The 23,020-nt window shown below is 47.6% G+C and overlaps 1 protein-coding gene across 3 annotated transcripts; it reads right to left on the bottom strand.

Annotated features, from left to right (window-relative positions):
• Nucleotides 1–161: 161 nt before the first annotated feature.
• Nucleotides 162–21,163, bottom strand: BSPRY (B-box and SPRY domain containing). Of its 3 annotated transcripts, none has more exons than XM_045042558.1 (6): nucleotides 20,934–21,163; nucleotides 16,529–16,627; nucleotides 9,406–9,636; nucleotides 8,279–8,301; nucleotides 2,760–2,884; nucleotides 162–1,522 (listed from the first exon to the last, which is right to left on the bottom strand). In XM_045042558.1, exons 1-6 carry the CDS (start codon nucleotides 21,108–21,110, stop codon nucleotides 996–998), a joined length of 1,182 nt encoding a protein of 393 aa, XP_044898493.1. In that variant the 5' UTR covers nucleotides 21,111–21,163; the 3' UTR covers nucleotides 162–995. The 3 variants fall into 3 exon arrangements, with proteins under 3 accessions (XP_044898493.1, XP_023098362.2, XP_044898494.1); XM_023242594.2 differs by having other exon boundaries at nucleotides 8,279–8,304; nucleotides 20,934–21,161; XM_045042559.1 differs by lacking the exon at nucleotides 16,529–16,627 and having other exon boundaries at nucleotides 8,279–8,304.
• Nucleotides 21,164–23,020: the final 1,857 nt, after the last annotated feature.

The following is a 23,020-nucleotide window of genomic DNA, read 5'->3' as shown; positions in this document are numbered from 1 at the left end:
CAGCCATGCAGGGCACGAAACCGTCTCAGGGCTCTTTTGGCTGTGTGTGCTGAGCTGGGAATGCGGACGCGGGTGAGGAAGACCTTGATTTCGCACCTCTTAAGACGTGAGCTGGCACTTGGGAGATTTGCCCAATTACCAGCAAAGAACATGGAAGAAACTTCAATCTTGTAAAACCTTTAATAACGTACGTGTTCGGTAAGGCTGGCCCTCTTACTCCCTCAGCTCTCTCTAGGACTTGAAGCCCTTACCCCAGGTCTCCACATTATGTTGGGCAGGGAGGGGGGTGTCAGGTGGGGGAAAAGTTCGTCCCTGTGACCACAGGTGGGCACAGCCAAGCTCAGCTGCCAAGTCTGAGGCAGAGCTGCCAATGGATGTGCTGCGGTCGAGTTACCTGCAGGTAGGATCCCTTCAGTCTTCTGAACCATCAGGCTGGACCTGGTGGGACACAGCGCCCCCTGTGGCCAAGAGCAGCCTAGCAGGAGTTTGGGATCCCTTTCAGGTTGTCCTCATGTGCTAGAAAAAGATGTTCTCTCTGTGCCTTGTCAGGAAAAGGACTGAGAAGCACCAAACTGAGGGATGAAAGAGTTTCAGCCACAGGACATGCTCCAAGCTGGGGGCAGAGGGCTGGAAGGCTGTGCTTTCCCAGAAGAGTCTACCACATACACCCAGGCACCTTTCCATCTGTCCATACATTCGCCAAATATTTATTGCACAATCACTAGGCACCAGCCACCATGCCGGATGCCAGAGATAAAGTGGTGAACGAGACACCCTCGGAGGAGCTGATGTATGGTGGATTTGGGAGACTAAGGCCAGGGAGTAGCAGGCCTACTGTAGATACCTCGCACTTAACAGCTGTACCCAGATCTGAAATGGATCCCTACCCCTCCTAAAGCTGTCCCTTCAGGGCAACATTTGGGAAAAGGACACTGGGCAGGAACATGGCCTGGAGGCGTAGTAGGGAGGAGGCCTGGGCTCCCCGTGGCCAAAGGTCAGCGGATGATGGAAATGGTCTGGTCGGCCACGGCGAAGACCGGGAAGAGGGGCCCAGAAAAGGGCACGTGGTGGGTGTGGAGCACCGTACCCGAGGCCGGCTCGTAGAACAGCAGTTCCTGTGCCTGCAAGTCCAACAGCACGCCCAGCTGGGCGGGGCAACGCAGCAGTGCCAGGGACTCGTGCTGCCCAGCATGCGAGAAACGAAACTCCTGGTCATAGCGGGAGAAGACCCAGGAGAAGGCGTTGTGGCCCAGCCGGGAGTCATTGCCAGAGCCCTTTCGGGGCAGCTGGCCTAAGGCCACACCCACCTTATAGGCACAACTGTTCTGGACGTTCACCATCCAGGTGTGCAGCCCAGCCTGGAAGGAGGTGGCGGCCAGGGCATTGGGCCAGTGGTCAAAGCGCTCCGGGCCATCTGCACAGGACTTGGACTTCTTGGCATTGAAGGTCAGGGTCCTTCGATCGTCTGACAATTGCAGGAAGGGGCTGACGGTCCTCTCATCAATACGCACATCCTCTGTGCCTGCCAGAAACAATTCTCAGAGTTGCCCAAGGCCAACCTCAGCCCTAACCTGGTCCTGCCAGGCAGCAAAGGGCTCCCTCACCACCCAGTGGCAGTGTTACCTCAGGCAAGCCATTTACTCTCTCTGAGCCTCAGTTCCCTCATCTGTAAAATGGGGATAAATAGGACTTACCACAGGGTGGACATGAGGACTAAATGAGATGATACCTACAAAGTACCCAGTATTAATAGGTGCTCAATAAATTGTGGCCATGATAACAGTAGTTACTACTAGTCCAGGATCCTCATCTGTAAACTAGAAATAGGGCCCAGAGAGGAGAAGCAAGTTGCCCAAAGTCACACACCTAGTTGGGAGCAGGGCAAAATGAAGATTTTGTTCCTACATCTAGCATCCGGCATCGACTGCAGTGATTCCAGCTGGGCCTATCTGTGGCCTCCAGATCAGACCTGTCCTGGGGGAATGACCCCTGGGAGCCAGGAAGCATCAGATACGCACTTTTCCAACAACTAACTAAATGGGACTGCTGGCAAATTGGGCACTCTCTGATACCAGCATCTACAGAAGACAAGCTATAGCTTGTACTAAAAATTTTAGGCTAACCCATGGGGGAGGAGGGCTAAAACTGAGGAAAAATTCAATCCGTTAACCAAACCTCTCTGTGAATCGTGCAAACACGACAACTAGGAACACAGAAGCTTCCATCTAGCTTGGGGGATTCTGCTTTGAGAACTTCAGCACTAGGAGGGAATTCTTGCAGGGAAAGACCGTGTGGCATTCACATCTGAGGCCTTAGGATACGGCACAAGGCCAGGCCACGGTCTGCCTGAGTCAGCAGCGTTTAAGTGAACAAGTGAGGTGAATCCAGGCAGCGCCGTTCTCGCTCCAGATGCTTTCCAGTTGGCCATCAATGATATCTTTTTAAAGAGAAACTAAGGTTCCAATTAAGAATACTGAGCTGTCCCACTAGGGCAGGACATAGATGTGATTTCTGGGAACAAGATATCACTTAGGCCCAACAGAGCAGTTCAGTCTGGAAACGGAAAGGACCTGGCCCAGCTGCCCCAAGCCCGTCCAGAACCTTGGCTCCGCCAACAAGGCTGCATCCAGCGTCACTCGGTGCTTAGCTACCGAGCCAGATGCTCTGGTCCCCAGCCTGACCCAGCAGCAACCCCCCAGCCAGTCAGCCAGCCAGCCAGCCAGGTGTTCAGCTGATGCTGGGCCCTAACAGCTCCTAACCTGAGAGGGACCCAAGAACCGCGGTCACCCAGAGTTGGGTAAGTAGTGAGCTCCGAATGCACTTCTCATTAAAGTTTAACTTGTCCGACTCCTGGGGATCCAAAATGCCTTCTGCTTCCTCAGTCCTTGTGGAGGAAAACAAACAAACAAACAAAAAACTAGACAGAAATAAATAAAATCCTCTTCCCATGAGGGTGACCCCAAGATTGGCAGCCAGCCCCACACAGGAGCCCCCAAAGGAGGTTTGAGCCAAACAGAAAAACGGGTTTTCCCCGTATGCCCCCCCCCCACCGGAACATTAATTCCAGCCAGGCAGATGATTTCCAGGGAAGTAAATATTTGGTGCCAGTGGTAGAACTTGGAGTCTGTCTGCTCTGCAGGGGAAGCAACCTGCTATGTCTCTAAGTTAGCAGCAGAGCAGGGATGCGACCTGAGCCTCTTACACCCCAGTCTTTCCACTCCCCCATCCTGTGCAGAGAAAATCTCACCTCCTTCCAAAACCTACTGCAGCAAAACCTATTGGTTTGGTCAGAAGGTACAGCCGCTCCTCTGCTCTTAAAATGCAAACACCTTTGAGAGATCCCACAAGAAGGGACTATCAGTTATCACCCGAACCATAAATAAGTTCTGGTGCTTTGCTCCCAATAGCTACCTCTCCTTGGCTCAGAAGGGCACTGGGTTTGGCTGGAGGGAATATGGGAACAGAAGATGCCTAGGAGGGGAGAATTACCATTTATTAAGTATCCAGGTTTTCTCTGTAGAATCTCACGTAATCTTTGCTATAACCTGGGAGGTAGTTGTTATCCCATTTGACAGGAAAGAACAGAGATTCAGAGAACGCACTCCGCTTAAAAAGGGGGAGCTGGGTTCAAGTGCTGCCTCCATGCAGAAATAGAACAAACCCAGTCTGGAGTCCAGGCACCCCTCAACATAATTTCCCCCTTGATCTAAAATGAAAGTGATTAAGGGGTGTAGGACAAAGTGAGGGTCCATCACTGAGCTTTGCAGACACCTGAACTGGGTGCTGAGAAAGAGCTCTGCCACTGCCCCCAACCCTGAGATCAGGCAGCAGTTCTGAGGGCACACACTCTTCCCCAAATCCCCTGGCCCTGCCCACAGTGAAGGAGCAGGGAGAGAGGGTGGGGCATGTCTCCTTAGGGATGCAAGCTCTTTTCGAGACTGTCACTGACTGTCCTGGCTTGGGAGGAGCAAGATGGACAGAGCCCTAGGAAAGCTGAGAGCAGGCTCTGGTAACAAAGGCCCTTTGTGGTCAGGACAAGAGAGGGTCTGTTGCCATCTTCTCAAAGCGCTGAAGTTGGGGCTGGAGAAGCCCTAGCCATCAGGCGGGGAGGAAAGAGGAGCGCCTGTGTTGGCAGCGCTGAGCTAACCCAAGGCAAAGCTGGGGCCAGTGGCAGACACTAGCGTCTAGACAACCAGCTGGTCCGGCACCCCATGGTTCAGAAGGGGAAACTGTGACCCCAAAGGAGTGGGAGTGCGGTGGGGCTGGGATCCGAATGCCTGTCTGTGCAGCCGGACCTGTTGCTGTGGCAGCCAGGGCCGAGCCCAGACGTGGATGTGGCACCAGCAGATAAATCAAAACTGAGGGATATTCTATAAAACTGTTCTAGGCTCTTTAAAAGTATTTTGTTGTTGTTGTTGTTTTAAAAGGCTAAGGAACAGGGGCGCCTGGCCAGCTTAGTCAGAGGAACAAGCAACTCTTGATCTCAGGGTTGTGAGTTCGAGCCCCATGTTGGGTATAGAGATTACTTAAATAAATAAAACTTAAAAAAAAAACCAAAGGCTAAGGAACAATTCCAGATTAAAAGAGACCAGATTGGGGGGGGGGGGGGCGGCGCCTGGGGGGCTCAGTCGGTTTAGCGTCTGACTTCGGCTCAGGTCATGATTTCACGGTTCGTGAGTTCGAGCCCAGTGTCGGGCTCTGTGCTGACAGCTCGGAGCCTGGAGCCTGCTTTGGATTCTGTGTCTCCCTCTCTCTCTGCCCCTCCCCCACTTGCTCTCTCTCTCTCTCTCTCTCTCTCTCTCTCTCAAAAATAAATAAGACATTAAAAAAAGAGAGACCAGATGGTTCAGGAAACAAAAACCATACCAAACACTTAAGAACTTCTGTGGCACAAATGGCAACATTTAAATACGGACTGTATGTCAGATATAATAGTATTATGTCGACATTAAATTTTCTGAAGGTTCTGTAGCTGTGTAAGAGATTGTCTTTGTTCTTGAGAGAGGATGCTGAAAAAGGTCTCACTTTCTACAACTTACTCTCAGGTCAGAAAAAAAAGTGTTAAGTATTCACTCATTAAATAGATAGGAAGTGAATGACCAACAGACCAAGAAAGAGAGCAGATGTGGCAAAATGTTAACAATAGAGCTTTCTAGGGGCACTTTGTTGTACTATTTTTGCAACTCTTCTCTACGTTTGAAATATTTCAAAACAAAAAAATCAAAGATCAGTTTTTTTTTTCAAAAACACAGAGCAACTTGAAATTAAAGACAGGACAATTTTAGAGGAAGATGAAGAAGGTAAAGGAGAAAGGAAAGACTAGCAGACGTGTGGAATGATTCTAAGAGGGAAAAAGTAGGAACAAGCTAAGCCTTTAAAGGAGACAATAAAATTGGGAAAATCACTTCACAGACTTTCCAAAGAGTGACATACATCTATACATACTGACATGGAGAGATTCCAAAAGAACCTGGTAAGTTCAAGAACAGCAAGTATAAAACAAACCAAACTGGTAAAAAAAAAATTTTTTTTAGGGGTGCCTGGGTGGCTCAGTCGGTTAAGTGTCTGACACTTGATCTCGGCTCAGGTCATGATCTCGCAGTTCGTGAGTTCGAGCCCCATGTCGGGCTCTGTGCTGAGGGCACGGAGCCCACTTGGGATTCTGTCTCTCCCTCTCTCTGCCTCTCCCCCCACTTCCTTTCACAAAATAAATAAACTTAAAAAAATTTTTTTGAGTGGTAACCACCCCTAGGATTCTATCTACATAGGAAAGTCCTTACAAGACACACACATCTGACTGTTAAAACTGATCACCTCCAGGGAACAGGATTGGGAAGGGGTGATGGAGACACTTACAATGTTTCAACTTTTTTAAGTAATCTCTATGACCAACATGAGGCTCAAACTCATGACCCTGAGATAAAGAGTCACATACTCTACCATCTCAACCAGCCAGGTGCCCTGAGACATTTGAAATTTTACATGTTTTTATATTGGTGGCATGTTTTCTCTTTCTCTCATGCACATGTATTAATGCTGAAATTTAAATATAAAAATAGGGGCACCTGGGTGGCTCAGTCGGTTAAGTGTCCAACTTCGGCTCAGGTCATGATCTTGTGGTTCGTGAGTTCAAGCTCTCTGCTAACAGCTCAAAGCCTGGAGCCTGCTTCGGATTTTGTCTCCCTCTCTCTCTGCCCCTCCCCACTCACACTCTGTCTCTCTTTCTCTCTCTCTAAATAATAAATAAACATTAAAAAAATTCGTAAATATAAAAATGTATAAGAATGGGGGCACCTAGGTGGCTCGGTCAGTTAAGCATCCAACTTTGGCTCAAATCGTGATCTCACAGTTCATGAGTTTGAGCCCTGCATCGGGCTCTCTGCTGTCAGCAGTCTGCTTCAAACCCTCTGCAACCCCCCCTGCCCTCCCCTGCTTGCATGCTCTCTCTCTCTCAAAAATAAACATTTAAAATATACAAGCATGCGGGCGCCTGGGTGGCGCAGTCGGTTAAGCGTCCGACTTCAGCCAGGTCACGATCTCGCGGTCCGGAAGTTCGAGCCCCGCGTCAGGCTCTGGGCTGATGGCTCAGAGCCCGGAGCCTGTTTCCGATTCTGTGTCTCCCTCTCTCTCTGCCCCTCCCCCGTTCATGCTCTGTCTCTCTCTGTCCCAAAAATAAATAAAACGTTGAAAAAAAAATTAAAAAAATAAAATAAAATAAAATATACAAGCATGGTCTGTGCTCCTCAAGTACAGCTCTGCAATCTCTCACCGAAGACGTAAGAATTTTTTTTTTCTTTTTAAAAAATCTGCTCTTTCTTGGTCTGTTGCTCATTCTCTTCCTATCTATTTAATGAGTGAATATATGACACTTATTTTTTTTCTGACCTATTTGAGAATAAGTTGCAGAAAGTGAGACCTTTCATGTCTCAATACTTCAGCATCTTTTTCTCAAGAACAAAGACAGTCTCTTACACAACTACAGAAACCCTATTAAGTTCAGAAATTTAACGCTGACATACTACTATTATATCTGACATCCAGTGCATAGAAACGTGGCCACTTGTGCCACAGAAGTTCTTAAAAGTGTTTGGTGTGGGTTTTTGTTTGTTTCTTGATCCATCTGGTCTCTTTTAATCTGGAATTGTTCCTTAGCCTTTTTTTTTTTTTAAGTTTTATTTAAGTAATCCCTACACCCCATGTGGGGCTCAAACTCACAACCCCGAGACTGAATCACATGCTCCTCCCACTGAGCCAGCTAGGCGCCCCAAGAATTTAATTTCTTTGCCTGGAAAATTACATCTTCTTGGCTACTTCCTCAGGCTCTTGGCTCTCAGCTTTTCAGGACCTAGGAAGAACTCGGTGAAATGCTTTTATAACTGCTTAATTAAAATGCAAATTTTGAGTGGTAATACAGACTTAAGTTTCAAAGATTCTTTTTTTTTTAAAGTTTATTTATTTGAGAGAAAGAGAGAGAGGAAAGGAGGGAGAGAGAGGGGGAGGGAGGGAGGGAGGGAGGGAGGGAGAGAGAGAGAGAGAGAGAGAGAAGATGCAGGGAAGAAGCAGAAAGAGACGGAAAGAGAGAGAACCTAAGTAGTCTCCACGCTGTCAGCACAGAGCCCAACGAGGGGCTCACACTCAAGAACCGTGAGATCATGACCTGAGCCGAAATCAGGAGTCAGATGCTTAACTGGCTGAGCCACCCAGATGCCCCTCAAAGATTCTTTTGTCAGAGAAGGGGAGAGTGAGGCAGGGAAGACAGAGGTGGGACAGGTGTCGGGTATCGGTCCATGCCCCAACTCTGGGGCTTAGGCAAGTCCCTGCCCATCTTGGAACATCAGTATTTTCATCTGTAGATGGGGGATGTAAAACACTCCAACAGGGTAACGGGATTTTTTTTTTTTTTAACGTAGGCTTCACACCCCACATGGAGCCCAACATAGGGCTTGAACTCACAACCCTGAGCACAAGACCTGAGCTGAGATCAGGAGTCGGATGATTAATCGACTGAGCCACACAGGCACCCCTGGGTATTTTTTTTTCATAGGATAACATTTAAGAAAGCCCATGGCCAACCTCTGATTAATAAGTATTTATTTCACTACCCTTCCACATGGATCTAAAGCAGTTCTCCAAGTTACGGGCAGGAAGACCCCTATCCGGGGAGCATGACTCCAGGGAAGCCACTCAGCTGCACGCCTTGGGCTTTCTCCCAAGAGCAGCAGGGCCTGAATGCAACGGTTTCCGTGACTGCCCAAACAAATTACGGGGCCATACTCACCTTTCAAAAATCTCCTGTTCCTTCTGCTGTGAGAAAAGAAAACAGAGTCAGGCTTGGAACCAGGACGTCAGCAGGTAGTCAAGACTCGAACGTACTCAACTGGCATATGGAGGACGCCATGTGGACAGACCCTAGGACAAGAATGCTATTCCTGCTTGAAGACCCAAAACAAAGCTATCTGGGTTCTTCTCTGCGCACCTTCCCATCGTGCACTCAGAATGAATCACTGTCTGCTGTGCCCCATGGCATCCCCAGTTTCCCTAAGTAACACTTGAGGACACTCACATATTTACTAACGTTTCACCCCCACCAAGACTGTCAGCTCCTAGATGGCTGGCACTCTTACTGAATCCTCTAATGTGACTGTCCCAGTGTTCGGGACAGAATGTACTCTGTCCCTGAAAGCTGTGTGGCTAAATGAATGCACAATCTAGGGCATTCCACAAAGTGCCCTACTTGAACCGCAGTGAAGAACAGCTCAGTTGTTCCACATCCTCATTTCTCTTTGTGGCATGTTTACTCCGATGTCAAACCAGCCCATTAAAACAGCAAGTATCTGCATATCTATATAAAGTATTTTGCAAGGATATGTACCAAAATATTAACGATAGTAGTTTCTGGGTGGTCAGATTAAGGACATCTTGTCAGTTCCCTCCCCCTACACATTTGTGAACCCTCTCTACCTCTCCACTTCCTTTAACGTAGCTGCTCCTCTTATCTCTCAGGCTCCGGCTTCTGAGTTACTCCATCCAGGAAGCCCACCCTGACCACTGCCACCCCCAAGCCTGGACTGTGAGGTCCTCTACTATGGGCCATAACCCTCCATTATCCTAGTTGTCAGTTTGTGTATTTCTTAAAGCTGTGGGGTACTAACAGCTGTATCCTATAACTCCACTCTGTGGCACAATGGCACATAGCAGATACTCAGTAAATACTTGCTCACTATTGAAAGAATGGCTGTCAGGTACAAAAAAAAAAAAAAAAATCCATATAATTTTATTCCCTTGCTTCATCCCTGCTCCAAAGTATCCTTATCTACCCAGCTCCTACCTCATAAACATTCTCGATGTTTTAAACTTTGGGGGTATTTGATTCACTGGCTGTGTCCTCACCCCTGCCTGACTTACAATCAACTGGAGGTCATCCAGGTGGGTGAGCATGTCCACCAGGCTGGTCCGGATGGTGTCGAGCTTCTGCAGTGCCTCAGTCCAGTGTACTCGCTGTGTCAGGATACTCTGGTGGGCCCGCTCCTCTTCGCCGTGTACCCGTTCCAGCAACCGCTGCTCCTCACTCTCGCACAGACTCCTCACCAGACCCAGCCTCTGGATGACCAGTTCCCGTGCCGCGCTGGCCGTGCTCTGATGAGGGATAAAACAAGGAATCGGGTCCTGGCAAAGCCCGGTCAAGATGAAGAGGACTTGGGCTCAGTCTTTAGGAATGCTGGGATTGATCTGCAATGTCCACCACGGGCACGGTAATGGAAGAAACTGTGTTTAAGCCATCTCAGCCTTAAGAGTTCCCAAATCTGGTTTAGGGTAAAGAAATGTGAGATCCAGACATCCAGGTCATATCTCACAGAGGCAGGATCGCAGAATCGAAGAGCTGGGCATGGTCTAGAGATCAACTGGAACCCATTATCTCCCAGCTGACAATACCAAGGCAAGGGACCAAGGTCAGAGAACTGTAGAACTGCGGAGCAGAAGGCCTACAAAGTCATCCCCATCAACAGGATCCATACCAACAGAAGTCCAGTTGATATTCTGACTCTGAGTGAAAAAAGCTCACTACTTCCTAAATCTGTCCACTCCCATGGCTTCCTGGGTAGAATTCTTATCTGTCACACAGGAGGCACGAAATCAATTCTCCAGTGACGTTGACGTGACTCCTAGTAATTAGCACAGTGTCTGGCACACAGGAAGTACTCAAATATTTACTGAATGACTGAGGGGAAAGTTTTCCTAAGTCAAACATATCTTGGTAGCACTCACAGGCCAAGTGCAGGAGATAATGGTCCTTGCTTTACAGAAGAAACGGAGACCCACAGTTTGCCCAATGAAGAGGAAGAGAATGAACGGCCTAAGTGAACCCAGGAGTTTGGACTCCAATTTCAGTGTTCCCTGAGACCACATAACACAAGTACTTAGGAAATCAGGCTTTAGACACCGTGCCTAGATTTAAATCTTAGCCCATCCACTTACCACCTGTGGAACAGTTGAGCATGTTAGTTACCTGTCTTCCCTGTGCCTCAGCTTTCTAATCTGTTAAACGAGTAGAATAATAGTACCTACCTCATAAGGTTATTGTGAGGATTAAATGAGTTACTACATACAAAGTTAACAGAACAAAGCCTGGCACATACGTGATAACATGAGCTGTTGTTCTCTCTATCCCACCTTGCTGCCTTGCCCACAGCGGTGGGTGTCTGTACTCAGTGTTTGTTCTATGTATGCGATCAGGTTCAAGAACAGACCCTCGCCCGAGATGCATCAGATATTCTCCGACTAGAAGACCGTAATCAATTTCGATACATTTCTTCACTCTTTCCCAGAAAAGGATAGCAGAGAAAAAAAACTTCCCTTTCCAAAGATATGCCAGAATAAACTAAATACCGTCCTAAAACCAAACACAGAAATGCTGGGAAAATAGTCCAAAGCATCCTTTTAAAAGTGAAGGTGCTCTGGCAGCTAAGTAAAGGAAATCCCCTGGGGTCCAAAAGTAGAAAGGAAACTGAAAAGCAGAGTAATTGAGAGCAGAGACTCAACTGCCCTGAATGCGGCTTGTGATTTATTTTAAAATTTTACACTCCTTTCAACTTAACATGTCCCAATAAAGACATCTCTAATCAGAAATGGAATATTTCTTATGAATGGGAGAATTTATTAAAAGATGTACTTTAACTAAAATATTGGACAACATGTAAGACCAGAGGGGTTACTAGGTTAAAGCATTCTTATGGTACTTGTATTACTCAGGTTGAGTCATTTGAAACATTACATATTTGTGTTAAAATCTTAATGGTACCAAAAATAGACCATAAGTAGAATATATAACTTTTTTTATACGTTTATTTTTGAGAGAGAGAGAGAGAGAAAGAGAGAGAGAAAGAGAAAGAGAGAGAGAGAGAGAGAGAGAGAGGCAGACAGAACACACGAGGGAGGGGGAGAAAGAAAAGGGAGACAGAGGATCCAAAGCAGGCTCCAGGTTGTCAACGCAAATCCCAATGTGGGGCTCAAACTCACAAACAGTGAGCTCATGAGATCATGACCTGAGCAGACGCTCAACCAACTGATTCACCCAGGCACCCCAAGAATATAGGGACAAAGACAGAGGAGGGGTTGATTAACCCAAAAGACAAGAAAGGAAGAAAAAGCATAGAAAAAGCATAGAAACTCCTATATGTTTCTACTATACAGAAAACATAAAATGATAGCTATAAATCCAAGTGTATCAGCAACCACAATAGTGATAGACTGTTTAAACACCCTAGGTAAAAGGCAGAGATTATCAGATTGAATTTTTTTTTTCAGGTTGGATTTTTTAAAAAAGGAAACAAAACCCAGTTATAAGACACACCTAAGGGGCATCTGGGTGGCTCAGTCGGTTAAGCGTCCGACTTTGGCTCAGGTCATGATCTCGCGGTCAGTGAGTTAAAATCCCATGTTGGGCTCTGTGCTGACAGCTGAGTCTGGAGCCCATTTCGGATTCTGGGTCTCCCTCTCTCCCTGCCCCTCCCCCACTCACACTGTCTCTATCTGGAAAGTAAACAAACATTAAAAAATTATTTTTCTTTAAATAAAAAAATAAGATACACCTAAAATGTAAGTACATAGAGAAGTTGAAATAAAAGGAAAGAAAACCAAAATATGGACAGAATTATTAGGAAAAATAGACAAGTCCACAGCATGATGTGAAACTATAAATGCCCCTGTCAGCAGTCAGTAAACCTAGAAGAAAAAAATATTGTTAAGTACAGAGAAACATTTACCTAAAGTGACCATGTTTTAGGGTATAAAGCAAGTCTCAACAAATTTCAAACAACTGATATGCAGACTATAATGCAGTTAAGTTAGAAATTAGTGGGAAAGGGGCACCTGGGTGGCTCAGTGGGTTAAGCATCTGACTTCAGCTCCGGTCCTGATCTCACAGTTCATGGGATGGAGCACGGCATCCAGCTCTGTGCTGACCGTGCGGAGCCTACTTGGGTTCTCTCTCTCCCCCTCTGTCTACCCCTCTCCTGCTCATGCTATCTCTCTAAGTAAATAAATAAACTGTAAAAAGAAAAAAAACCCAACAACTTATAACTGAATGAAAATTTGCATCAAATTTGTGAGGGGTACCTCTAGCAATACCTAGAAGGAAATATTTGGCCTAAATGCTGACCTTGAGAAAGAAGTCAGACTAAAATGTATAGACTGTGTTCAGCTAAGGGAGTTATAAAACAATGGAATATATTTTTAAAAAATTAGAAAGAAAAAAATTTGAAAGATAAGAGGAAAGGGGCGCCTGGGTGGCTCAGTCAGTTAAGCGTCCGACTTCGGCTCAGGTCATGATCTCACGGTTTGTGGGTCCAAGCCCCACATTGGGCTCTGTGCTGACAGCTCAGAGCCTGGAGCCTGCTTCAATTCTGTATCTCCCTCTCTCTCTCTGCACCTCCCCCACTTGTGCTCTGTCTGTCTCTATCAAAAGTAAATAAATGTAATAAAAAAATAAAAAAAAGAAAGATAAGAGGAAATAATAATATACTTATATTTAAAGATACAAAAGAGGGGTGCCTGGCTGGCTCAGTCGGAAGAGCATGCAACTCTTGATCTCAGTGTTGTGAGTTCAAGCCCCACACTGGGTGTAGAGATTACTAGAAAAAATAAACAAACTTAAAAAAAAAAAAGAAAGATACAAGAGAGGATCAAAATACTAAAAGCCGGTTCTTAAAAAAGACTAACAAAACAGACAAAACTGTGGCAACTTTAATCACAATTTAAGAACAACTTTATGCCATTAAATTTTAAAATAGACAAAATATATAATTTATCTAGAAAAAATTTACTAAAACCAAAGAAAAAGAAAGAATACTATAGTCATGGTTGGAAATGAGTCAGTAGTTAAAAATCTATCTACAGGGGCACCTGGGTGGCTCAGTTGGTTAAGTGTCAGACTTCAGCTCAGGTCATGATCTCACAGTTCCTGAATTTGAGCCCCGCCTTAGGCTCTGTGCTGACAGCTCAGAGCCTGGAGCCTGCTTTGGATTCTGTGTCTCCCTCTCTCTCTGCCCCTCTCCTGCTCACACTCTGTCTCTCTCTCAAAAATAAATAAGCAAAACAACAACAACAAAAAAGAATTCATTAAAAAAAAAAACAAAACAAAACAAAACAAAAAACCTACCTACAAAAATAACACCAAGCCCAGATAGTTTTACAGGGGGTGTCACCAAATATTCAAAGCACAATGATTCCAATCTTAACACAAATTCTTCCAGTGAAAATAGAGTTCTGTTTCCCAACTCATTGGATAGAGTTTATATAACCTTGACACCAAAATATGAAAAGGACTATAAGAAATGAAATTCATAAATTAATCTCATTCCTGAGTATAGACACAAAAATCCTTTTTAAAAACCCAAACTAAGATTAGCAATCCAAACTCAGAATTTTGTACAACAATGATACAGGGGATGGAGGGGAGAGGGTTTGGTGATAAAAGGGTAACACAGGAGATCCTTATGATGGAACCATTCTGTATCTTGGTTGTGGGAAAGGTCACATGAATCTATACATGTGATAAAACTGCATAGAACTAAATACACACAAACAAGAATTTAAATGAAAACTTTAAGGAGGTGCCTGGGTGACTCAGTCGGCTGAGTGTCCAACTCTTGATCTTGGCTCAGGTCATGATCTCAAGGTTCGTGGGATCGAGCCCTGGGTCAGGCTACCCATCTACCTGCACCTGTGTCCATATACTCTGCCTTCCATTTCTATGGATGAATGCCCATGCTCTTACCTCTGGGTAACTCTCCCCCATGGTAAATGGCTGCCCCATCCTCCCAGCTCTCAAGTAAAAAAATTTAAGGAAAAAAAAAAAAAAAAGTTAAGAGTTACCCTGCCTCCTCTCCCTTTCTTGCTTGCATTCACTCCATCAGCAAATCTCACTGTTTCCCCCTTCAGAATACACATAGAATCCAGACACTCCTCACCATCACTCATGTCCACACGACTCTTGACTTTCACCTGGATTCCTGTACCAGCTTCCTGCTCAGTCTCCCTGCTTTAACCTTTGCTGCCTATGGTCCCTTCTCAACACAGCAGCCAGACTGCTTTTTTTTTTTTTTAATTTTTTTTAACGTTTATTTATTTTTGAGACAGAGAGAGACAGAGCATGGACAGGGGAGGGTCAGAGAGAGGGAGACACAGAATCCGAAACAGGCTCCAGGCTCCGAGCTGTCAGCACAGAGCCTGACGCGGAGCCCGAACTCACGGACCACGAGATCATGACCTGAGCCGAAGTTGGCCGCCCAACCGACTGAGCCACCCAGGCGCCCCCAGAGTGCTCCTTTTTAATCTTAAGTCACGTCATCCTACTGTGCTCAGAAATTTCTAGTGACTTCCCACCTTACCCAAACAAAAGGCAAAGCCCCTCTGGATGCTATCCACCTCCCCGCCGACTCCCTGCCTCTCTGACTCCACCTCCTATTGCCTTCTCCCCTGTTTACTCTGCTTCAACCTCTCAGGCCTCCTTGCTGCTCCTCCAATGTGCCAGATACGCTCCCACCTTAGGGCTTTTGCACTTGCCGTTCCCTCTTTCTAGAACTCTTCCCCCAGATATATGGTCCATTCTGTAAACTTTGTATCAATACAATATCAATACTTAATTGGGTCATTCCTGATCACAGCATCGATAACTGCAACCCCCGTTCTCAACAAGGAACATCCTTCCTCCCGTGTTCTATTTCTCCGTAGCCCCTTTCAACTTTTGACATAGCATGTATTTATTGTTATTATCCTTCCCCCCGGACTACAATGTAAGTTTCACAGAAACAGGATTTTTCACATGTTTTTATTGTTCACTGTGGAATCTCTAGCACACAGAACAACAGCCCTTGGCATGTGGTGGGTACTCAATAGATTTGTTAAATAAATACATAGATGATGAAATGTGATGAGTATACCCCTTGAAGTCAGCATCTGCTACACTGTACTCAGGTCCTAGCCAGTGCAGTTAAGGCAAGAAATTAAGGGGCACCTGGATGGCTCAGTTGGTTGAGCATCTGACTCGGCTCACATCATGATCCCAGGGTCCTGGGATCGAGTCCCACATCAGGCTCCATGCTGAGTGTGGAGCCTGCTTAAGGTTCGTTCTCTCTCTCTCTCTCTCTTTCCGCCCCTCTCCCCGGCCTGCACTCCCTCCCTCTCCCTCTCTCTCTCTCTGACTAAAGTAAAAAAAAAAAAATTTTAATGTTAAAAAAAAAAAAAACGAGAAAAAAAAAGGATAGAGAAAAAGAGAGAAACCATCATGCTAAGAGAAGCAAAAATGGACACAGAATACTTTTGCTCAACTAGTTCAACTGGGTTTGCTTCTACACAATCAAAAGAACCTTGACTAAGACAGTGTCAAGCCTGCTCCATGTACATGTTGGGGAGGGGAGGGGACGTGCAAAAGAATTCATAGCCCCTACCTGTGGGGGACATACTTGAGAGTGAAGATGCAGCAGTGGCAATGGGGCAACGGAATAAAGGATCCGCAGTGGGGGTAGCAGAAGGAGCACTGGCCTGGGAGTCCGAAGATCCAGACCCTGGAACTGACTCTGGCAGGAGGCTGTGGATCTTGGGCAAGTCACTTAACCTCTATGCGGCCCATTTCCCCATCTGTAAACAGGGATGTTACTGCCACCTACTGCGTAAGGCTGTCATCAAGAATACTCAGCGTAAAAGTCCTGAAGTTATTTTGTAAATCAGGGGCTGACCACGAAATACTTAGATGGTGGAAGAATGCTACGCTTCCTGATCCTTTACCCCAAGAAAGTCATTTTCCAGCAGTATTTGCCCCAGTGTGGTACTGGGAATAGTCCTCTCTGCCCAGATGGCAAAAACCAAGGCTCAGAGAGATGGGAAACCGTCCTTCCTGGGCATCCAGTTTTGCTAGTAGCACAGTTTGAGTCTGTGAGGTTGGGAAGGGATCCTAGGCTAGTCCATGCCCCTAAGGCTGGAGTCTTATCCTAGGAGGGGTCCAGAGTAGAGGGGAAAGATAACTACCTACCACTGCTCCCTGGTTCTTTCCTGGCAGGACCTCAGCCACATACTTGGTGATGCTGGCACTCTGAAACTGCAGCCTCTCACACTGGTCCACAATCTTGTTCTGCAATACAAATGACACCCATGGCATCTTGATCCTCGTGGATCCATTCACCCTCTCCCAGTGATTTTCCCCTTTTACCCCACCTCAACCACTCACACCCACCGTCATATCCCAGACCTCATTAGTACTAAAAAATATAGCACCTGCAAAATCTTCATTTCAATAGTTCCACCCTCTGGGGTACCTGGGTGGCTCAGTTGGTTAAGGGTCTGACTCTCGATTTCGGATTTCAGCTCAGGTCATGATCTCATGGTTCGTGAGTTCAAGCCCCACATAGGGCTCTGTGATGACAGTGCGGAGCCTGCTTGGGATTCTCTCTCTGCCCCTGCCCTGCTTACCTGCTATCTCTCTCTCTCAAAATAAATAAATAAACTTAAAAAAAAAAAAAAAGGCCCACACCCTTTCCACCACTTCCATCACTAACTCTAGATTCTCCAGTCCAACAATTCTTTCTTCAGCTTAGTGGGAGCCGCCAGTATATCAGTCTTACCACTTTCAGTGTTCATCACCCACTTTTTTGGTGATTCTCTCCTTATTCTGAAACTGTGGTTCAACATTACAGTCACTTTCCTGCATACACTCAATGCTCCTTTTTTTTCTTAATGTTGATTTATTTTGAGAGAGAGAGAGAGAGCAGGGGAGGGGCAGAGAGAGAGAGAGGGAGACACGGAATCTGAAGCAGGCTCCAGGCTCTGAGCTGTCAGCACGGAGCCCAACATGGGACTCAAAATCATAAACTGTGAGATCATGACCTGAGCCAAAGTCGGAGGCTTAACCAACTGAGCCACCCAGGCGCCCCTCACTCAATGCTCCTTCTAACCGAGCTCCCCGATTCTCCACAACAGAGTGGAAGAACATGGCTTCTCAAACGGCCTTTCCCTAAATTATCCCCGTTGGTGAAACAACAAAACCTCATTACCCTAACCAAACCCCAGGAGTTACTCTCCAACCCTGCATGTATTCAATCCCTCAGCGAATCCTATCAGCCCCGGCTCCAAAGTGTCTGTCTGTCTGTCTCTCCCCTCTGGCCACTCTGGTCACCTCCACTCTTGCTATTCTACCCAGATCATCATTATCTGTCACAAAAGCCGCTATCAGAGCCTCCTCACTGGGCTTGGCCCCCAGTTAGCCACTGCCACCTTGTGTAAGGAAATTAGGTCAGGTCATGTCCCTGTTCAAAACCCTCCAATGGCTTTCCAGCATCCTCACAGTGAGATCAAGCTTCTCACTTTAGCCAACAAGGCCCTGTCTGATGTGACTCTGCCTGTTGTTCCAGTGTCACCTCCCAGCACTCTCCACACCGGCCTTCTTCCTGTTCCATAAACACACCAAAACTTGTCCTGACAACAGTGTCTTTGCACCTGTGGCTCCTCCTGCGTCCAGTAGTCACTGTACCCTATATACACCTATCTACAAGTCCCCTCCCCCACTCCATTCAGGGTCACCCCTTCTCAAGCCCTCTCCGGCCACCCCCACACACCATTCCCTTACTCTGCTTATATATCTCCCTTGCATTTATCACTCTCTGCCTGCATATTATGTGTTTGTTTACTTTTTTGTATTTTTCCCCCCACCACTGGAACATGAGCACCATGACATTGACTTGTTCTCTATGGCCCACTACCTAGAAGAAAGTTCCTCCTACACATAAGAGGCCCCGTATAAATATTTGTTGAATGAATGAACATCCACTTCTTTGACCCCACCAAGTTCAGCGGCTCCCATCCCCCAAAGCTGGGAGCATCCCCCAGGAGAGCAGGGGAGAGTTGTTAGAAATGAGGAAGCTGAAGCCCATAGAAGTAACTTGTCCAAGAAGATACGGCCAGGCCCTGCTTTTCCACTCCATTTCTCCAGGAACTTGAACTCCTTCCTGGCCAACAGCTCCTCCACTACTTCCCCTTGGAGCTTTGCCCCAGTTCCATCTGTCAAAAGGCAACTCAACTCCTCTTCTAGGTAGCCCTTGCAAGGCCTTCCCCCAGCCCCACAATCAGGAATTAGTCTTATACTTTGCTGGTCCAAATACTAAGTGGAAACAAACAAACGAACAAACACAAACACAAACACAAACGAACAAACAAACGAAACACACACACACACACACACACACACACACACACACACAAATACTGGGCTGACTGGGAGGAGGCTGTGATCACCACACGCCACAGGGCCAAAGAAATTGAGACTAGCTTCCAAAAAGCTGCAGGACAAGAATCCAGAAGGGAGGAGAGAAGTTGAGCAGGTGCCCAGTTCAGTGACCATCTTGCCCTGAGGCAAAATGTCTTTGCTGGCTAGAAGGACAGCAGAAAGCGTGTGCAAACGCCATAATATGCTCAAAACTGGAGAAAGGGCAAGAAACACCTCCCTCCAGGCAGAGGAGAAGAATGTGCTTAGGGCTTCAGGGGGGTTCAGAGAAGGCTGACTTCATTTCGAAACAAGCACCAGGCTTGCCACCCTTGCTCAGCCTTCATCCCCTTCTACCACTCAGATTCAGCTCTGATGGCAACTTTTTAAAAAGGGTTTTATTGGGGCGCCTGGGTGGCGCAGTCGGTTAAGCGTCCGGCTTCAGCCAGGTCACGATCTTGCGCTCCGTGAGTTCGAGCCCTGCGTCAGGCTCTGGGCTGATGGCTCGGAGCCTGGAGCCTGTTTCCGATTCTGTGTCTCCCTCTCTCTCTGCCCCTCCCCCGTTCATGCTCTGTCTCTCTCTGTCCCAAAAATAAATAAAAAAACGTTGAAAAAAAAATTTAAAAAAAAAAAAAGGGTTTTATTAAAATCTCACACCCAATAGCATCACTTCCTCTCTCAACGGAAGCAAAGAGGTAATTTTCTCTGGCCTAGTCAATGACTCCCTTGGTCCAGCTCCTGAATATGAGGAACCCTGGAGGAGTTACTGCCCTGTTCTGGGCCTCAGTTTCCTCATCTGTAAAATGTAGATAGGATACCACTCCAAAAGCTTGGTCTGGATGGAGATGATGGATATTTAAGTGCTTTGGTACTCATAAAGTTTCTATCCATTATGCAAGTTTATTATACCACATTACCCAAGTTGATTTTCATCACCACTTATTGAGGATGGATAGTGGTGACAGGTAGGACCAACCAGGAGCTTTCAGGGGTCACTGAATAAGTGAATCCCTCTAGGCCAGTTGGGTGTGTTTATTACACCCCAGTCTGAGTCCCCAGGGAGAGCCCTCAGGGCCTCACAGATGGGCAGAACCTGGGTGAGGGTGGGGAAATCAAGCCACTTAATGGAACGGCAAGGAAATCCCCAGGGGTGACAGCTAGGGCGGAAGGAGGGAGGAAAACCCAGGGTGACTTGGGCTCCTCAATCTCAGCAGATGGGTGGGGAAGGGGGGGTGGTGATGAAGGTGACCAGCCTGGGGGTAAACTGGAGTGAAGGTCGGGAGAAACTCTAGATTAAGAGGTCCAACAGGAACCTTTTAAATTTTTTTTTTTTAACGTTTATTTATTTTTGAGAGAAAGAGACAGAGCGTGAGTGGGAGAGGGGCAGAGAGAAAGGGAGACACAGAACCTGAAGCAGGATCCAGGCTCCGAGCTGTCAGCACAGAGCCCGATGCAGGGCTCCAACTCACGAGCTGTGAGATCATGACCTGAGCTGAAGTCGAACGCCCAACCGACTGAGCCACCCAGGCGCCCCAACAGGAACCTTCTAAGATCCAACCCGCCCACCTCCGTTTACCCAGGTGAAAGCAGCTTGGAGTGCAGTCAAGGCCAACCCCGAAAGGGACAAGAAATCACCTCACCAGGAAGCCTGAAGAGTGGACGAGGGGAGGGGCTTTGAGCCCAGGGGCTGAGGGGATAGGAGAGCCGGGTTTTATCTCAGGTCAGCTTCCACCAGGGCGGGGGATGGGTCACACGCTGTCCCGGGCAACTGGAGCAGTGGAACCGCATACTGCCCAACGCCAGGCCCGGCTCTCACCCCCCAAAACAGCAACGGAGGAGGAGGGGGCAGCTGGATCTACCACTCTGTAGTAGGCTAAAGAGCATTTCACCCATTATTTTAGGTCTATCACACAACAACCCCCAAAACTGCGCCCTCAGACTACACGTGAGGACACTGAGGCTCAGAGACGAGATTCCAAGGGAGGTCGGGAGGCGGGATTCGAACTCACGTCTCCCGTGACTCCAGAAGCCACACCCTTACCGCCTCGTTCCACAGCAGTGACACGGCCGAGCCTGGACTCCTGGACCGGCAGCCGGGTCTCCGCCAAACCCCTCACGGCGCGCCATCCGGGCGCCCCTCCCCTCCGGCGCCCCCCGCCTTCCGGCGCCCCCGCCCGCTCACCCGCAGCTCTTCCGCGCGCTCCTCGGCCCGGCGGACGCGGTGCCCCCGGCAGCGGCCGCCCAGCCCGGTGCAGGCGGCGCACACGGGCCGTCGCTCGGAGCAGCAGAACCAGCTCAGAGCCTGGCCGTGCTCGGGGCACAGCGGCCCCGGCTCCGGCCCCGAGCTCTCCGCAGACATGGCCGAGCGCCCGGCGCCGCGCGCTCCACCTGTCGCAGGTGGCTGCTGGGCGGGGCCTCCCTGACCCCGCCCCCGGCCCCCGACGGGTGTCCCCGAGCGCCGGCCGCCCAGCTTCCTGCCGGCCTACCCTGGCGGCGGGTGGACTGCCGCCAGGCGTCCGCGCCCCAGCCCCGACCCCCGCCCAGGGTCCAACCGCTTCGGCTGTCTTCGTGATTTTTTTGCCGAATTAAATCGCGTTTGTATACGTGTTAGTTTTGTAACAAACATAAAACACCAAACATTAATGTGACCGTAGGAAACTTAATTGAGCATTTAAGTGCCAGACTTTCGCTAAGCGCTTCATAAGCGTTTTATCATGTAATACAGCAGCCCTTTTTGAGAGGCAACTTGAGACAAGTAGCTAGAAGCTAGGTTCTGGTGGTAGGTTACCTGGGCTCAAATCCCATTTATCTGCTCCCAGACAGCGCCTCGATGGCCTCGGCTGTAACATGGGGATAGCGTCCGCACCTGCCTCACAGATTTGTGCTGACCATTTAATGATTAAATAAGATCTGGAGCACAGACTGCGGCTGCAATTGCTAAGCGTCTGTTAATAGTACAAGGAAAGTATTGCCATGTTCCTCATTTTTAGGGAGGTTAAGTAACTTACAAGGAGTCACAGTTACTAACTGGTAGCAATGAGATTGGAATTCAGGCAGTTTGACTTGTGGCTAATAGGATTAATGATTTTTTAACTGCATATTAAGGTCCAATGAGAAACATCTGTATTAGGCTGATTTCCCCCAAAGTATTTACAACCAAATCTTTTTTTTATTTTAAAATTTTTAATGTTTTTATTTATATTTGAGAGAGAGAGAGAGAGAGAAAGGAGCAGAGTGCAAGCAGGGGAGGGGCACAGAGAGTGGGGACGCAGAATCCCAAGCAGGCCCAGGATCCGAGCTGTCAGCACAAAACCCAAGGAGGGCGGGCTCAAACTCTCAAACCAGAGCCCAAGTCAGAAGCTTAAGGGACTGAGCCACCCAGACGCCCCAAACATTTTTTAAAGGGGAGTGATAATAGTATCTATCTCTGAGGGCTGCTTCAAGAATTAAGTGAGATCTTGTATGCAAAGTGCCGAGCTTGGGTGTTGGCAGTATGGTATACACTAGAGGCTAAAAAATGTTTTATTGTGTATGTGAGGATCTGTAAATACAGTTGTAGCAGGCCTTCAGAATGTAAATTGTGTGAGGTACTTTGCAAGGGGAGAGCAGCACTCCTGGCATCAAAAGTCATGTCTAGGGGCCCCGGGTGGCTCGGTCGGTTGAGCTCCAGCTTCAGCTCAGGTCATGATCTCGGGGTTGTCTGGCTCTGTGCTGACAGCTCGGACCCTGGAGCCAGCTTTGGATTCTGTGTCTCCCTCTTTCTTTGCCCCTCCCCCGCTCGTGCTTTGTCTCTCAAAAATAAATAAATGTCAAAAAAAATTTTTTTTTTAAGTCGTTTCTAGTGGGAGGGTGAAGCCTTCATCATAGCATTTACCCTCTTCCGGGGGTGGGGCTGGAAGTGGGCCACCATAACTAGAGATTGGGGTTAGGATTTCTTTGTTCTAAGGGGTGGGGGTGGAGAGAGCTATTAAACCTTACAATGAAACAAAGAAAACAGAAGTGATTTTGTGTGAAGGAAAAGAGACTGTGGAGGCCAGAGGCAGTAGGGGTTAAGGTCCTTGGGAAAAGTAAGGCCTGTTTACTGGGTGTGGTCCTGGGGAGCAGTCAGTCGGTGGCCCTGGGAGGGCCGGAGTCAGGGAAGCAGCAGCAACATTGCCAGAACTACTTCAGGCAGAGGACTAGGAATTGCAAGCGGCTTGGGTGGGAATGGATTTACTTTTATAGAGTTGGGATCAACTCAGGGGCTGAGTTGGACTGGAACTGAAGAAT

The sequence above is a fragment of the Felis catus genome, chromosome D4 (genome assembly GCF_018350175.1).
Source record: "Felis catus isolate Fca126 chromosome D4, F.catus_Fca126_mat1.0, whole genome shotgun sequence".
Taxonomy (NCBI): domain Eukaryota; kingdom Metazoa; phylum Chordata; class Mammalia; order Carnivora; family Felidae; genus Felis; species Felis catus.
Note: the sequence above shows the minus strand (reverse complement) of the source record. Positions and strands in the feature narration are given on the sequence as shown.